This window comes from Sinocyclocheilus grahami, unplaced genomic scaffold, assembly GCF_001515645.1.
Source record: "Sinocyclocheilus grahami isolate Dianchi unplaced genomic scaffold, SAMN03320097.WGS_v1.1 scaffold208.1, whole genome shotgun sequence".
In the NCBI taxonomy this organism is placed as follows: domain Eukaryota; kingdom Metazoa; phylum Chordata; class Actinopteri; order Cypriniformes; family Cyprinidae; genus Sinocyclocheilus; species Sinocyclocheilus grahami.
Window position 1 is genome coordinate 2,254,997 of NW_015505387.1, and position 18,472 is coordinate 2,273,468.

Sequence of the window (18,472 nt, forward strand, 5' to 3'; positions counted from 1 at the left end):
ACAATATACACTACCGTTCAAAAGTTTGGGGTCAGTACATTTTTATTCTTTAGTTTATTTTTTTAAAGAAATTAAAACTTTTATTCAGCAAGGATGTGTTAAATTGTTAAGAAGTGATAGCAAATATTTATATTGTTAGAAAATATTTTTATTTTGAACAAATGCTGTTCTTTTTAACTTTTTATTCATCAAAAAATCCTGAAAAAAGTATCGCAGTTTCCAAATAAATATTTGGCGGCACAACTGTTGCCAGCATTGATAATTCTAATAATAAATCAGCATATTAGAGAGATTTCTGAAGGATCATGTGACACTTTATACTGGAGTAATGGCTGATGGAAATTCCGCTTTGCATCACAGAAATAAATTATATTTTAAAGGATATTAAAATAGAAACCATTATTTTATGTTGTAATAACATTTTGCAAGATTACTGTTTTTTTCTGTAGTTTTGATCAAATAAATGCAGCCTTGATGAGCAGAAGAGACTTCTTTAAAAAACATCACAAGTCTTACTGATCCCAAACTTTTGAACGGTAGTGTATATATATATTTTTTTTTTCAAAAATAGTTCAAAAATACTTTTAAAATTTCCAACATACTTTTATGTTTAAATATGTCTTTGATGTTTAATTTTAGCCAAACAAATAATATTTTTTCCTTATTTTTGGGCCGAACTGCCCTTGTCTCATAGCATAGAGGAAGAGGTAGCAATATAGGGGGATGGGGGGATTGAAATTTGACAAAACAGCTTGTTCTGCAGATTTCGCAGTTATTTTAGTCCTTTCATTTAATACAACTGCAAAGGTCAACTTGGTTGTGGAAAAGGTTAGCAGTAAGATTGAAGTAAGTAAGTTATATAGTGTTTCTTTACAACATTTTAGCTCACAGAGCTTGTAACTCTAAATGTGTTTTTGTTGTTTCTGGTGGTGTGGCATGTTTCTAATATTTTTTAAGTAAACCGAAAATATATTTTGCTATATCATTTGAATTCATATTTTTGAAGCACAAGGTTCTCTTTGTAGATCCAGACATGTTTGCCAAAAGGCTAACATGTTTCTTTTCACAGATATGTTTTAAATGAGTTTATGTTAAATGCTTTGTGATGATTGAAAATGTATATCTGATGCATTGTTATTCTCATGATTACAGTCTTATTTGTCTGGTAGCCGTAACGAAGTATGATATGAAAAGTAACACTATTTAAAAACACCCAGTCGACATGCACTTTTTTACAAAATAAGTGACATAATCTTTTGTCATGTGGAGAATAGGACCTTTTGAAAGGTGGTGCAATTTGATTTGTTATAGTAGACATAACCACTGAATGGGAATTGGATATTTGCTGTATTATTTTATGTTGTATATGACCAGATTTTATACACGTATCCCAAGACATCATCTTTTTAAATGATTTGTTCTTTTTCATTTATACATGTATATACATATTAAAAAATCTGTGCTTGCTGCCAGAATGCACTTTTGTACATTTCATACAGCCAGATATTGGTGTTGAAATATCAAATGGTGCTTGATACCTAGGCACCTTCACATGGGATCCACTCGGACATTCTTCATATGTGACTCTCGACCACAAAATTGATAAGGGTCCATTTTTTTAAATTGAGATTTATATAGCATCTGAAAGCTGAATAAATATGCTTTGTTAGGATAGGACTATATTTGGCCGAGATACAACTATTTGAAAATCTGGAATCTGAGGGTGCAAAAAAAATCAAAATATTAAGAAAATCGCCTTTAAAGTTGTCCAAATGAAGTTCTTAGCAATGCATATTACTAATCAAAAATTAAGTTTTGATATATTTACAGTAGGAAATTTACAAAATATCTTCATGGAACATGATTTTTACTTAATATCCTAATGATTTTTGGCATAAAAGAAAAATCGATCATTTTGACCTATACAATGTATTTTTGGCTATTGCTTCAAATATATCCATGCTTCTAAAGACTGGTTTTGTGCTCCAGGGTCACATATTTCATGTGGGAACCTGCAGATTGCCCCTTAGTCTAATACACAGTAAGGGCATCAACAAGAGTCTTCCTCCTCCTATAAGCTAGATGGTTGTGCAAGGTTTTTCCCCCCTTAAATTGTTTCTCATTGGCTTTTGAAGACAGTCATGTTCTACATCGTAGTCGAGATGGCTTTAAAATGAATGTGTAAAAAAATTTGGTACCTGACGGAATACACATTAACTAAGATCAACTTGAAATGGCCTAAACCTTGTTTTATATAACCACTTGCATATGACATATTTCACATTATCTAGAATGATATGTAGCACTGAATATAACTATAACATATAGTATAAAGTATTTTCGATTACTGATGTTTTGTAGTTCAGATTATCTCTCTCTCTCTTTCAATTCAATGCAATTCAGTTCAAAGAAGCATGACTGTGCTTAATGGTATGAATCTGTAGAGTAGCACAGTTTTGCCGAGCATTAAGCAATAAATATATTACAAACAAACACACAAACACACACACACACACACACACACACAGACATAAATGATATAATAAACCCACACATATATATCAAGGAAATATTAGGTTCAACTTCTGTCCCTCATGGCAGGAGGACATATATTGCGCTGTGAGCTGGACACATTCTCTGTGTACTTTATTTTACAGTACATGTACTACAGTGTACTTATAGTGTACCTACCAAAGAAAGTTCTTGTAATATCTGGTAACAAGGGGTAGGGTTAGGTTTAGGGGTGGGTTCAGTGTTATTAACTAGTTATTACCTAGTTATTGTAATTACTATAATAAGTTAGATTTACGGGGAATCAGGTAGAAATTCAAGCTAATTGAGTAAAGTAATTGTCTATATAATGGTCGTATTTGCTGCACACTGTGAATAAATGCAACTTGTCCTCCATCAGTGTCTGCCAATGTCTACAGGCAGACTGTTCTCATTTACGCAGTTCTTCATCAGCAGATTTTTTAAAAGCGATTATTTGATCTTTAAAATTGATTATAGGTGCCAATTTATGATTAACAATTATTTTCTTATGCTATAATAAGCCCTATGTGCCTTGTCCGTCAGATCTTCAATTGCTTAATCAGATTGTCCATAGTCTGAAATGGTTAGACCCAAATACAGGTGACATGATTAAAAATTGTGTCCCCCCCTCGAGTATAAAAACATTTTTTCAAAACAGTTTTTGTTGTTGTTGAGAAAAAGTAGCATGTTTGTTATTTCATATATACGATCATGGCTGGTTCACACTTTTTACTCCAGTAAAAAAAAAATTATGGTAGGTTAATATTTTAAGACATTTACAATATGTTATATATTACAATATATTACTATATATAGTATAATATATTATACTGTAAACTAATCAATGATTAAAACAGGTTCATCCTCCAATATGGTCTTGCTAAGGCTGGGATGCTGTCATGCAAGATGAAATCAACTGAATCATTTCAGTGTTTAAAGGTGAGTCACTTTATTATTTTCAAGTGAATTTCTTTGCTACAACATTGCATGCATGTACAAATGGTTTTGTGATCATTATTGTTTTTACAGTTGGATCTGTTGTGTATTTGTGTTACCTAACCCTAACCTAACCTGAGCGGGTGATACATAAACTGCAAATAATTATGTAAAAATCTCCATTCCAAGTCCTGAATCATTTTTCTGATTTTGTCTTTTGTCCCCTGTCTCTCTTGAATATTCTGTTGGAAACAATTGTTTAGCCCTACCACAAATAATGATAACCTACATACACTCTGTGTCCAATGTCAACAGCCCTTTCTTGAGAACAGGCTTGACTTTTCCATTACATTTGTGAGGACTAATCTTAATGCCACATTCCACTTTTTTCTTTTGCAGCAGTTTGGGGAAAATCTTTCTGTGTCTGCACAGCAGGTTCTATCAAACAATGGCTTACTGACTGTAAGTAAGTAAAAATTTTTACATTAAATGTTCAACAAGATAAGCGCAACAGTAAGGCACCAACATTGAGAAAAAGGGCTCTTAGTTGTTGTTCCAGTTAATCCTGAAAGGGTTCAGTGGAGTTCAGGTCTATGTTTTTAGTTTTTTTTTGCTGGCCAGAAAACAGAAAATTTGAGAATTTGTAAGTATTGTACAGGTTTGCATTTTAATATGAATTACTACAATCTGACAAAAAAATTACAATTTGTAGGTAATTAAGATGCACCCCAAACCTAACCCTCAGGGTGCCACGAGCACCAATTTGCCAAATCATAAAATACTAACAAAAAATCATGAGCGTGTGTTGTCCTTAGCCCGTTGACATCAAAAATAATATCTCTCTGTTACCCACCCCCTAATTTTTTTCTTGACCATAGATGGCACAAAATCTCATCTCAGCACTTTTGATGAAGGGCTATACTATTTTTATGTCATTTCATCTGAATATCAACATTTGTGAGGTTTAGTTAGTCAAAATAGTTTTGTGGTTAAGTGATCTAATTTTGTGTCTCTGAAAAATAGTGATCTTATGTATTATTGTTTTTGTGTCTGCCCCAGAATTGGCACAGAAGGCCACAAGTGGCGTGTTGTTACTAGTGTTATTATTTTTAAATATAATAATTATGTAATTCATTAGGGTTATTATTCAATATTTCTATTAATTAGGTTTCAGGCATTGTCTCTTTCATTAAAACCAATAGGTTAATGAGAGTTAATTACATTTGCATTCATAGTGTTGCTATTATGACATATCTTCAGTTAAAATATGGTCAATTAAACATGTAAATATTTGTCCTTATATAAGTCATAGAATGATTTTACCTTTCATATGAATCTTTTTTAACGGGATTCTACTTTGTCTGTCATTGGTTATTCAATTATTCAACTAAATTGTCAAAATAACATTTTAAATAAAACAGTAGATTTAGTATTTTACATTAATGACACTTATAAATATAAGATTAATAAGAATTATGTCAAATCATCAGAGGGGCTTCTTACCCCAGATGACCACACTGGCCAATTTATTCCAGTAGGGGCAATCTTGCCCCTGTTTTAATATTTTACATTTTGTGTCATAACAACTAAATTAGCAAATGTTTCTATTTATTTCCTATAATAACACATTGGGTGATGCATTTTTTTTTTAATTAACAGTGTGTCAATTGCTGAGATGGAATTTCATTAAAAAATATCAATAGAAACCAAACTAAAATTTCTACTCCTGCAGGATGCATATCTTGCCTTAACATCAAGAGAATCATCGTCGTCAGCAGCATGACCTTGAATTGTTTCTCTGTTGTGAAGAATCACAGTAACCACTACAACTGCATTGTGGAGGATTTCAGTTTCAGGTCTCCGCTGGACTTGCTAACGCAGCAGAAACGTTACTCAACTATGCAGTGTGTTCTTCTAATTAAACCTCTCCTCGGCAATGGTGATTGGCTGATGTACATTTATAAGGAAGTTAAGGGTGAAGGCGATATGTCTCGTGTGCTTCCAGTTCATTTGCCACTGTGTCAGTGAAAATCCCCAGGAGACACGGTAACGCTAGATATTTTTGGTAAGCCTGTTTATTTATTTACACTGTTTAAACGACTTAAATTGAATTGTTTATTTGAGCTTTTCTGTTATTTAAGTGCAAACGAACATCTTTGGATGCTACGCCACATCTCAAAGCTTCACCAGAGACCCGTACGCCCAACCCGATCTCATGAATAAATAGTACGCCAAATAAAAACAAAAACTCGTGGTATTGATACGCAAAAATGGACTTTGGCGTGTATATGCTACGCAATGGGTAGGAATAGGGTTGTGGGGTAGATGCGGATCATATGTACGTGAAAACTGCTTATCATAAGAACGCCAACAAGTTTCTTATCATATGCATGCGAAAACTGCGTATTATATGCACGCCAAAGTAAATTTTTGCGTATCAGCACCACGAGTTTTTGTTTTTATTTGGCGTACTATTTATATATTTCCTGTGTTTCCACCTCCCACCACTCACCATAACGTCTTCAAACTTCAAACGCATGCTATAAAGTTATTTGGCTGTAGGACTTTTTCAGCCAATACTGATTTTTCACTTCGATTTGACAAGTCAATTTTTGCGTATCAGCACCACGAGTTTTTGTTTTTATTTGGCGTACTATTTATATATTTCCTGTGTTTCCACCTCCCACCACTCACCATAACGTCTTCAAACTTCAAACGCATGCTATAAAGTTATTTGGCTGTAGGACTTTTTCAGCCAATACTGATTTTTCACTTCGATTTGACTGACTAAATGCAATTAAATGTGTTCAGAGAATATATTTATTATTATTATTATTATTATTATTATTATAACTAAATACCCTAAGCTATGCTTACCAAAATGCATATTTTTGTTTGGAAACAGTTTTTTTTTACAGTGAGATCGAGCCGAAGTGTTGGATTTTGGAAAGCATGGAGGCTAACATTCAGCCTTTTTACATGTTAAGTCATCAGCATAAATTTGAGGTAAGCCTGTCTCAAACAGAGATTACTTTTCATAAAGAATGATCGTATAACATTATGCAGTGCATTCTAAATATTTAATTCCATTACAAAGTAAAAGACAGCAGTTGACATCAACATCTAGTCATGCACGTGTCCGTTTACATAATAAGCAAATTCAATCCAATGTTGTAGTCTTTTATTATTAAAATAAACATTTGTCATAATTTATAAAAAAAAAAATAGGATCTACATATACAGTGCATGGGAAGTAAAATTAGAGCTACTTTAAGTGTTAAAACAGTGACATTTTAAATTCTTCAGATTTACCAAGGCCGCCAATAATTCTGTTTCAAGGCTTCAGGAAAATTGCAGCACTCGTCAACCTTTGTATTTTCAAGACTGAAGTGTGTGGTTTTGAGCTTCTTGGATCCATGGGTTCCAGCCTGTGCGTTAAATGATATTTTGTCCGTATCAGAAATCTCAATCCTTTTAGGCATAGAGCAGAAATATCTGTCTGAAGTTTCCTGCAAGATGGGATAAGGAGCGTCTGTTATAAACGAAGCTTTGTGTGATCGACAAAGAGTACAAGTTGAGGCAGGGATCCGAGCAGGGTCGCTCTCCGCGGTACTGAAATCAGGAACAAGGTTAGAACCGCTCCTAAGATGTGTCAGCATGATGGAGCGGGAATCTCTGTCTGCGTCGGAAGCGAGAAGATAATGTCTTCTGAAGCCAGCGTGATATTCAGCAGAGTAACAAACTGTGGGCATTCCTGCATTTAGAGAAATCAATAGTTATTGTTTTCCAATAATACACTTAAATTATGTTGAAAATGTAACGAATAATAATTCTTTAAATGCTAATGGAACACAAACCTCTTTTGGTGTTTTGCAGATGCATCAGATGTTTAACCGTAAGCTCCAAAATGTCAGCCTTTTCCAATTTTCGCTTGCGGATCTGAATAATATAAAACACACCAGTTGGTTTTTGAGACAGACGTTTGATGTTAGAATTTGAATACATTTTAGATCAATTAAATTTTCTTACATTATTCGAACAGACACTCTCCAGGACACTTTTCAACTGATTCAAACATTTATTGATACGTGCTCTTCTTTTCTTCTCCATCAGTGGTTTGGACACCTGAAAGACAAATCCGTTTCTTTTATTTAAAATGCAATCAATGCACGCTGATAAAGAAGTTCTAGATTTTATTTTATTTTATTTATTTTTTGTAAAAAATAAAATTGTTTAATTTATAACTCTAATCACCTTTTTAACGCTCTGAGTTTTCACCGTTACCACTCTCTCTGATGCTGCAGCCATTGTCCTCAAATGCTCGTTGCGCTTAGATACCCAGATGAATTATTGCTAACTTCCTTGTGTCAGAGTGAAGGAATTCTCCCTAGTATCCTGCTTTATAAAGAGAGACTCACTTAACATCTCAATGCACTGCTCACATCATTGGTGCGCAAAAAGAGCATCCATTTAGTTTCTGCTGGACACCCAATCAGCATGAAGTTGCTTTCCTGGCTGTGCTTTTGTTCTCAAAAAGGAACTTAAGAGTGACTTTGTTGCTACTCTCTTTTATAACCGTGAGACTTCTTATTCACACAATCTGAAGAAAAATGCACAATAAAGTAATAATACCGGTAATAATCACTTGGTAGTATATTGGCGTAGGCTAATGCGTAATTGTCTTTTACCTTTTTCTCTTGCATGTCTAATTTATTTTATTTGAAATTGCAAACTGGGGCTTTTCTAAACATGGGCTAACCCTTATAATCATATGATCTAATATTTTTTCTTATGTATTAGCCTATCCTCTATTTCATTTGCATTCGTTTTGAACGAACGAGATCGTCGTGTGGGGTGAAATGTAGCATATAGAGAGTTCCATAGAAACACCGTAAAATGGAAAATGTTTCAAATAACCAGTCGAGATGTAGAGGAATTAGCTCTCATTATTCATCCCTTTCTTTTCAAGTTTCACGCCATGTTGAGATTCTTCTCCATCAGTGGTTTGGACACCTGAAAGACAAATCCGTTTCTTTTATTTAAAATGCAATCAATGCACGCTGATAAAGAAGTTCTAGATTTTATTTTATTTTATTTATTTATTGTAAAAAATTAAGTCGTTTAATTTATAACTCTAATCACCTTTTTAACGCTCTGAGTTTTCGCCGTTACCACTCTCTCTGATGCTGCAGCCATTGTCCTCAAATGCTCGTTGCGCTTAGATACCCAGATTAATTATTGCTAACTTCCTTGTGTTAGAGTGAAGGAATTCTCCCTAGTATCCTGCTTTATAAAGAGAGACTCACTTAACATCTCAATGCACTGCTCACATCATTGGTGCGCAAAAAGAGCATCCATTTAGTTTCTGCTGGACACCAAATCAGCATGAAGTTGCTTTCCTGGCTGTGCTTTTGTTCTTAAAAAAGGATTTTAGGATTGCCTTTGGTGCTACTCTCTTTTATAACCGTGAGACTTCTTATTCACACAATCTGAAGAAAAATGCACAATAAAGTAATAATACCGGTAATAATCACTTGGTAGTATATTGGCGTAGGCTAATACGTAATTGTCTTTTACCTTTTTCTCTTGCATGTCTAATTTATTTTATTTGAAATTGCAAACTGGGGCTTTTCTAAACATGGGCTAACCCTTATAATCATATGATCTAATATTTTTTCTTATATATTAGCCTATCTTCTATTTCATTTGCATTCGTTTTGAACGAACGAGATCGTCGTGTGGGGTGAAAATGTAGCATATAGAGAGTTCCATAGAAACACCGTAAAATGGAAAATGTTTCAAATAACCAGTCGAGATGTAGAGGAATTAGCTCTCACTATTCATCCCTTTCTTTTCAAGTTTCACGCCATGTTGAGACAGGCAGCACCGTGGAAATCTTTTCCGTGTCTTCACAGCGTGCCAATTTTCTGCCAATAAGGAAGGGGAATCACCTTTACTGAATTAAAACGTCAAGATTCTGCAAACCAAAGCTACATTTTCTAAAACCGCAAAAACGCCCTAGGATTCTTTGGTTGCTCTCTAGAATACAGACGGTCATGCTACAAGTGGAGCAGCATATCGTCATAGTGACTGGTATCCCACTGCGGTCATTCTCGATCGTCTTCAATAAACTGGTTTTGCAAACTGCACCATTTGTGGGTCCATGTAAAAACTGGATCTCAACGTCATATAGCCACTTTTGGTAAGACTGATCAGCTTTACTACTAGGGGCAGGGGCATGGCAACACGGAAACACCATAAGAAACATTTTGGGCTCTCCAAAGTACATTTCAGTTAACAGTTCTTGAAAGAACCACTTTTTCTTAGTGTGAATAACACTTTTTAAAGAACATTTGTTCATTATAAAGAAAATGGAAAGGTTCATTGGATATTAAAAGTTTCTTCGTTGAACCATAGATGCCAATAAAGAAGCTTTATTTTTAATAGTGTAGAAAGGCTGCATTTTACCAAAAGCATTGTAAGATCGTAGAATCATTGCCCCCAATGGCCTTTACGAGCAACGAGCAGCTCACATATTGCTTTTGAGAAACACAGCCCAGCGCTACACCGCTTGTGGTGTCGTTGTCCAAGGTACTGAAATCAGGTAGGCTATATTTGAGCAAGACAAAATGTATACAGCTAGTCCTTCCACAACCCATTTGATTGATTTGTATTCAGACTCCAATGTTTGTGTGTGTGTGTGTGTGTGTGTGTGTTTAACCCTTGTATGGTTTTCGGGTCTGTGGGACCCGTTTTCCCTTTTTATCAAAAGAAAAATTATACTATTAATTCTTTTTTTCAAACTCAGACTCATTGGCTTTGGCTCATTTTCTGTGAAGAACATTTATCAGAACAAATGTTCAATGCTTAATTAAAAATAATTCGTATGTGTAAGGTATGCACTCACGTTTGTCATAAGATGATATTTGTCTGTGTGTGTGTGTGTGTGTGTTTACTAAAATCCGAAACCGAAAAGTGCAGGCTACCTCTTGTTTTTGTTTTTTTGGCAGTTTGGACATAATGTCTAAAAAAATGTGAATTCTCACAGATGCTCCCTTCAAATAGCAGAGCGAGGAGAATCAGAGGAACGCCTCCTCGAGGGCCCTATCCGCCTGATTTTCCACACTTCCCCATCAATAGAGTGGGTCCTTGAGAAAGTCTTTGACTTAGCGTTAGACTAACTGTGCGCTACATGCATTCACTGTAGGACATAGTCTTTTACTACACTTTGTACTATCACTCTTTTACAAATTACTCAGCATTTAAGCTATGCATAATAATAAAGTTAATCATTTAATATAGCATATGTCCTATAATTTAACGTCTGCCTTCATCTCACCAGATCTACAAAAATGTGCATATTTTGGAGGAAAACAGAATTCCACTCGAAAATTATGATAGACCAGCCTGGTCTCATGTTTATACGTAGGAATTAATACGTAACATTTACAAGCACAAAACGTACACTTTTGTACGTTTTTATTCATGCTAAAACGTACAATTTAGACGTATTTCAACGTTTAAAACGTACAAATCGCTACGTATTTTTAGCTAAAAAACGTAAAAATATTTACGTATCTTTTATATCATTTAGATATTCATATCAATGCATTTTTATGATTTTATCAATAAGCGATTTCGATTTTTAGACCCCTTAACCTGCCCCCAAACCTAAACCTACCCATTTTATAGCGAATATGCATTTTTATAATTTTATTAATACGCAATTTAGATTTTTAGACCCCTTAACCTACCCCCAAACCTTAACCTACCCATTTTATAGCGAATATGCATTTTTATAATTTTATTAATACGCAATTTAGATTTTTAGACCCCTTAACCTACCCCCAAACCTTAACCTACCCATTTTATAGCGATATATAAATGATATAAAACGCAAATGAACGAAATACGCAGGAAAATAAAACTTTTAGTAATAATATATCATTAAAATATATTTATAGTCGCTAATTCCACTCCTACCTATAAGCCTAAACATTTCTGTACAGTATAAGAAAAACATGACAGACAGATAAATGCAATTAACGTTACAATCATTTATTTATTGCAAAAATGTCAAAAGCAGCACTAAAAGTAATCCAAATGACGATACGTTGCACCCACAGTCCTCTCTGGCGGAATACAGTAGGTTTGTGTGATCCAGAGCAGAATTTATGTTGTTAATCGCCGAAAATATTATCCAGATAATTTCCCCGATCCACTCCGTGAACTCGTGAAGGAACGCGCGCATCATTCAAATACACCTCACCAGAAACACGGCATGTCGCAATCTGTGACGAATACAGGCGAGAGCCAATGAGCGTTCGATAATCCTGCCGTAAAACCTGTCGTTTGAAGCGGCAACATTTGAATTTGTAAAGAGCGCGTCAGTCAGCGCGGGCTTTGCTGCTCACGGTCACTGACTGGACTCGCTGCTCGGGATGGAGAAGCAAGCAGATCGCCAAATAAAATCAATATTCACAAGGATTCATTTTTAGGTGTCGTCAATATGTCAGTTTTGTACGTTTTAGTGCTGAAAATACGTAAGTATTTTTACGTTTTAGTGCCTGTAAAAACGTAAGTAAATGTCCGTTTTATAGAACCACATTTTACGTAAAATACATACGAATTATCATGAGATCACGTTGGATAGACCAGTCTATCATAACAAACAGACTATACGACAAATTTCGTGCAATTATAAAATGAGAAAGATTGTGATGTTGACTTAAAGGGGTCATTTGACGTTGCTAAAACATAACATTATTTGGTGTATTTGGTGTAAATGTGTATAAGGTTAAAAAAACACATTATTTTCCACATACTGTACATTATTGTTTCTCCTCTATGCCCCGGCTTTCTGAAACACATACATTTTTACAAAGTTCATCGGTCTGAAAAGCCAGCTGTGCTGTGATTGGCCAGCTATCCAGTGCGTTGTGATTGGCCGAATACCTCAAGCGTGTGACGGAAATGTTAAGTCCTTACCATATTGTGATGCCCTGTCCGGCCGGAGCAACGAGACAAAAACATTAAAACCCATTATAAACAAGGCATTTGTTGCATCTAGTGAGAACATAATTACGGATTATAATGACTTATACTGTCTTTTTACACATTATGTTGCATCGTGCCACATAAACATAAAACCATGTCTGCATTTGTGATCGGAGAAACGACAAACAACAAGCGCTACTCTACACTGCTCAAAACTCACGTTTGAATCTCAGTGGCAAATTCTTTAAATATGAAAGCGTACTTACAGGCTGTGATTGAGAATTATTTATATTATAACAGCCGGCATTGTATGCTACTCTCCCAGGATCAGGAAACGGTCCTCATCCTCCCTAAAATGCGCTGCACACATATGAATATTTGGTTTGTCAGCAACAATACTACAGCCAGAATCAAAGTTGCCTTCTTTCTTCGCACATTTGTGTGGTGTTATGCAAATCTTCCCACACAGTGACGTAGACATGTGGGGGCATTTTTAAACGAGGCATTTTAGGAGGGCATACAGTCTTAACTTTTATAAAGAATATCTCTTTGGGTTTGAGTATTTAGTCTTTGCAACTTTAGGGATCTTATCTATTCACGAACATCTTGTAACACCCCAAAGAGAAAGGAAAACTTGATATCGCATCATATGACCCCTTTAAGACACAGGACACGCGACAGGATAAATGGCAATGTATAGCCTTATATGACCCTTTTTCTTTCCTTTCTTCTTCTTTCTAAATCTAATTGATTACTAAATTATAGTCTAATAGAGATAACTCTACATTTTTAGAAATAAAATATACTGTAGGCCTACTGATTTGTCTGTGCGTATTGATTATGTTGCCACAGAAAATCACTTTAGCAAGTAGGCCTAAATCTCAGATTAAATTGCGTGTAATGCGCCGAATAATTGTTTCAAAACGCTGCAGTGCTGTCCTGCAAAGTAGCGCGAAATCGGTATGAAATTGGAGCACAGCAGTTAGGTACATGGTGGATGGCTTCACTCCTTTGTGCTTCGTCGATGCTGTTTATCACGCTGTTTTCACGCTTAAATTTAACATGTTGCACCACATTAGCCCTTTAATTTAGCCACCACATTCTGAAGAAAAGCTGTTTTCTCTGCTCACAATTAGGTCCTGTACGTTAAATTGAAGCCAGACAAACACAATTCAAAGATTTAAAAATGCAAATAATAATAATAATAATAAAAACTTTTGTAGACACTCTACAAATGCGCTAAATATGTTTTGGTCTCTTAGGTCGCATGATGCCCTCTGATTAACAATTAACCACATTAACTACATCTTATTAATAATGACACTGTGGGCTGATGTTAAAACTCAGCAAAATAGAAAAAAAAACCCGACTCGTTAACTGATGTGAATATACATGCAATATAAATACAGCACTACAAAATAAACAACAAATACAGACAATATACAATTATATATATATATGTATAGACATATGGGTGTGCAAATATATGGACACTGTTTGTGCACCTTAAATTTGAATATTTAGCCTACGTTACACTTTCTAGTCATCTTTATTATTTCTTTATATCTTACTTTACTCTATTTTGAAAATATGATATAGGCCTACTGAACGAATTTAGCTTATGCAAAAGATAATTGCCTGTCATCGGAATTCTGAATGTCACGGAACGGGTCAACCAAGAGCGAAACAAATCGGAGAACCGCCTTTACTATTCAGAGGTTAAAAAGAAAAGAAAAAAACCGAAATGAAACAAATGGCTTCCCGCAAAGTTCAACAAAATACCCAACTTGATACCAACTATATTTAACAACTACAATTTGACATTTAATTTGTGTCACTGTAAAATGCCACGCGTCCGTCCTGTTTGTATTGGGCTAATCAAACATGTTCTATAATGAATTTCTATAGACTGCAAGTTATCTAGAAGGCTTTGGTTCAGGTGCACAATGCCCTGTGTTTGGTTGTGTGGCCTGAGATCTCGGTCTCAAAGGAAAAGAGAGGGACATTAACATTGCTTTAGGTTTTCTCAAGGTCTGAAATGAACTAGTGGAAAGTAACTTTAAAACTCCATGAAGGATGAACTCTTTGTAAAGCCTTTGAATGAGAAACACAAGAGCTTAACAAAAGACGGGCCCCCTCATTGTGAAGCACTAAATCCTGTCTATGGATTGCGCCTTGAATTGCAAAACATCTGCCATTTATTCGTCAGAACTTGCGACTCATTTGTATTAGAATAAACTACTTGTGTACACTGCTTTCGTTTGAACGCAAAATAAGACAGGGCATCAAATATGGTTTCTTGCCATTACATCATGGACAAAAAATGTCCATGTTTCTCTGTGTTTTTACTTATCTTTAATTTCGAATATGAAACTCTCTCTTTTGGAAGATGCACAAACCTACCGTCTTTCTCCAATAGCTACAGCTCTATTTTCATCTCAATATTTTCAGTAGTCCAAAGATATGTAAAATCACGTCAGGTGGTTATAAATAAGGGGTTCCACAAATGTCTTTAACAAGGGAACTGTAGTTTTAAGTAACAACAAATCAAAAAACTTTTCAAAATGCCCTATTAGCGGCTGCGATAGAGGATTGTTATGGTTATGCTTCTGTGTTAAAGTATAGCCTAATCGTAGGTTTCCCAGAGAACTTTCTTTATAACTCCAAAATGTGGAAAATCGGCACCAGCTTCTGAAAAGGTGGGGCCGGCCCGTCAATTTTCCTCGCTTCGTATTTCTGGCGCACAAAATATGCCTTCTGTTAAATGAACGAATGGGTTCGCTGATGCAAAAAAAATGGAGAGAGGGAGAGGGAGAGGGAGAGGGAGAGGGGGGGGAGAGAGAGATTTGGATGAGTGTGCGTTTCACACAAAAAAATGAATAAATAAATAACACTTTTTGCCTCTAACCCAGGGTGTAAAATATGTTGCATCCTGTAGGTAAGAGGTGGAAAGTCCAGGGATCCGAAAGTAAAAGTCCTGCCATATTTTTATTCCACCCATGAACGATCAGCCAGCTGATTTCACCAGAGGTGAGACCAAGTCATTCCTTTAAGTGACAAGCAAGTCTGGAGTCAAATCCCAAGTCCTCAAAGAGTTACATTTAATGAGATAATTAAGCGACTAATTAAATGATGATTGTGCATTAATGATGAACACCTGCTGTTACTGAGCATTACAGAGGATCAGATGTTGATGTTTTATTGGTTAAAGTGATGCCACCATCATGGAGATCAGTGTTTGCTTTACTTGGGCTCTTGACCCTTGACTTACTGTGTTAGATCTCTCTCTGTAACAATGCATGAAGAGTTGAGTGTGAGTTTATGTGATGAGTTAGTCATCATGAGCTAGCCTTATTACATAAAAAAAAAACACTGCTCTGCTTTTTCATTTATAGGTTTAGGTTTTGCGTAATCAACCCTGTGAAACTACAGCATGCAAGCAAAGTGTTGTCCTACTAGTTACTGTAAATCTGTGCAAGACATACAAAAAAGTTAATTCTTCTACTGTTTAGACCAGGGTTGGGCAACTTTGATATTGAGAGGGACAGCATTTTTTCTTTACATCAAGGGGCCAGATTACTAATCCACATCTACACACCACTACACTGTCTTATTCAATTTAATTTTTATTGAAGGAAATTAAAATATAATGTTTAAAAGATTTTATTAACTATAAAACTTGTGCAGTTAAGCTAATTCAGAAGGGAAACTGTTGTCAGTGGACAGAAATATTACCCCAACAAGCCAATGTAAACATCTCAATTGCATTGTCTGTAAATTTGCAACAAACAAATGTACAGAGGTCCTGTTTTATTAGTGGCCTACAGAACACTCTCAAAACAACCTAAGAGGACAGTTAAAAAGGGCTTCATAAATATATATATATATATATATATATATAGTTATTCCAAATGGTACCATAAAATAACCTGGTATCTGCAGGATTTTTTAAAATCTAATTTGAGACCTTCAAAGTCCTTTTTAAGATCTGCACTTCACATTTCAGCCTTTAAACAATTTTTAAGAAAAGAGATGTCAAAAGTATAAATTATTATCAATTAATTATTATATTAAATAACATATAAATATATCTTAGTGTCTTAATTGTTTAGATTTGTATAGTGCATTAGCTTTTTGTCGATCCACTGGTTCACATTTAAAAATATGTAGCAAAAATAGCAGATGGGCTTTTTGAAAAAGCAAATTCGTTCTCAGCCAGCAGGTGTCACTCTCGGAAGGGCAGAAATATAGTGGTTTCCCCCTGGTAACCGCAGTACACAAAGCTGAAGTGCAGCACTCAAGTTTATTCAGTGAAATCGTAGCCTTTTGAAGTTTAATCATCATATTAATCATCAATATAGCGATTCTTGTCTTTCCATCCCCAAATACCTCTTATAATTTAGACTTTGTGTACAATTTAAGAGTTTCCATGGCCTTAAATGTAAACAATTTAACTGAAGACGTTAAGGACCCACGGAAACCCTAATAAGAACATAGTTCAGTGAAAACATTTCTGTCATGCAATTGGCAAAAAGCTTTTGTTGACTATACATTTTACCTTTGAAATTTGAGGCAAGTGCAACTCTGGCGTCCCCTTGTTTGTGAGCAGTGGTGTGATGGCTATTTAAATAAAATACAGGTTTCCAAACAATCCAAACATACGGGTATCCCCTTGAACTTGGCAAAAAGATCATCTGTTTACCATCTTGACTTGAAAATACTGTTTTCATGGTCAGTTTTTCATTTATTATTTGCTAATGTTAGTGAATGTTTATATTAGAGTGCACGTCCTACTACGCTGAAATTAATACGGGGAGCGGCTGGAACAGGGGCGATTCTAGGATTTTCATTTTAGGGGGGCTCAGCCCCCAGTGAGGGTATAATAATAATAATAGCCTAATAATAATAAAAAATAAATAAATAATAATATATTTAAAAAACACAAAATGTTTGATTAATAGGGGTCGTATACTAAACTTATTGCAGTAGTCCACTGTATTGCATTAGATAGGTATAACATTTGAGTACTGAATAAACCCAGTTCGAGTCTTCATGATCTCACACACACAACCTGTTTACTGTACAAACACAACATTTTACTGTTTGCATTTCTAGTACAACCCTCTTTCCTTAGCTCAAGTATGCAAACCTCTTTGACACATGCACTGGAATATGTATTATATTGAAAGTTACATTATCGTTTTATAAAATATGCGTTCATATGTGCTTCATTTTTGCTGGAGGAAACAGCTGTGGTGTGATGAGGGGTGAACAGTGAAAACTGTGTTGGGGAAACAGTAGATCGGGAACCGATTATTGCTGACCCATGATATTTTGCAAACTGGATTTATGACAAAGAACTGCACAGATGCAGATATTATAACAATCTATTATGGCGTTATTTTAATGACAAATGTCGAGAGCGCATTATTGTAGCGCGAAAGCACATTAATATAATGCGTGAGCGCATGGGCGTCCCTATGCCATTTTTAGGGGGTTATAACCCCCCTAAAATGATCACTCAGCCCCCCTAAACATTTTGCGATTAGCTCCATAAACTGTACACGAATTCGTGATCGCCTCAGTCCCCTTTCAATTTCATCTGAAAACGGCGGCAGCCTTCGGCTCCTCCCCGTCTTTCAGCGCAGAGGCGCAGAGCGAGAAACAGAGGACCAGGTGTGTGTTTATCGATAGATTGTTATAATATCTGCATCTGTGCAGTTCTTGTTCATAAAGACGGTTTACAAAATATCATGGGGGAGCAATCGATTTTCCATCTCCTGTAAAGTTTTCGCTGCGTTCACGCCTCACCATAGCTGTTTTCTCCAGCGAAAATGAAGCCCTTAACATATAGGCTATACAAACACATACTATATATAAAACGATCATGTTGCCATTTTTATTAGAAAATTTTACTTTTAATATAAAACTAATTACAGTGCATATGGCAAATAGTTTTGCATACTTGAGCTAAAGAAAGAGGGTTGTACTAGAAATGCAAACAGTA

At 35.3% G+C, this 18,472-nt stretch overlaps 2 protein-coding genes across 5 annotated transcripts in view; one reads left to right on the top strand and one right to left on the bottom strand.

The window, feature by feature from the left end:
- gpr153 (G protein-coupled receptor 153) overlaps positions 1-15,794 on the top strand; it is a 63,100-nt gene extending 47,306 nt beyond the window's left edge. For all 3 annotated transcript variants that reach the window (XR_001610300.1, XR_001610299.1, XR_001610301.1), the window contains 2 exons: positions 7,016-7,019; positions 15,784-15,794. The gene's annotated coding sequence lies outside the window, so the exon portion shown is untranslated. The remainder of the gene's footprint in view (positions 1-7,015; positions 7,020-15,783) is intronic.
- LOC107595777 (enhancer of split mgamma protein-like) lies at positions 6,717-15,082 on the bottom strand. 2 transcript variants are annotated; one of them, XM_016286300.1, is made up of 5 exons: positions 14,869-15,082; positions 7,723-7,863; positions 7,498-7,593; positions 7,326-7,407; positions 6,717-7,222 (listed from the first exon to the last, which is right to left on the bottom strand). In XM_016286300.1, the coding sequence occupies exons 2-5, from the start codon at positions 7,774-7,776 to the stop codon at positions 6,777-6,779; spliced, it is 678 nt and encodes a 225-aa protein (XP_016141786.1). In that variant the 5' UTR covers positions 7,777-7,863; positions 14,869-15,082; the 3' UTR covers positions 6,717-6,776. The 2 variants fall into 2 exon arrangements, with proteins under 2 accessions (XP_016141786.1, XP_016141787.1); XM_016286301.1 differs by lacking the exon at positions 7,723-7,863.
- Positions 15,795-18,472: the final 2,678 nt, after the last annotated feature.

Bases quoted from the DNA above. Each gene is read 5' to 3' on its own strand.
- LOC107595777 (XM_016286300.1), bottom strand. From the start codon at position 7,776: ATGGCTGCAGCATCAGAGAGAGTGGTAACGGTGAAAACTCAGAGCGTT. The intron at 7,594-7,722 runs GTGATTAGAGTT...TTTGTCTTTCAG, and splicing joins AAACTCAGAGCGTTAAAAAG to GTGTCCAAACCACTGATGGA. The intron at 7,408-7,497 runs GTAAGAAAATTT...TATATTATTCAG, and splicing joins AGAGTGTCTGTTCGAATAAT to ATCCGCAAGCGAAAATTGGA.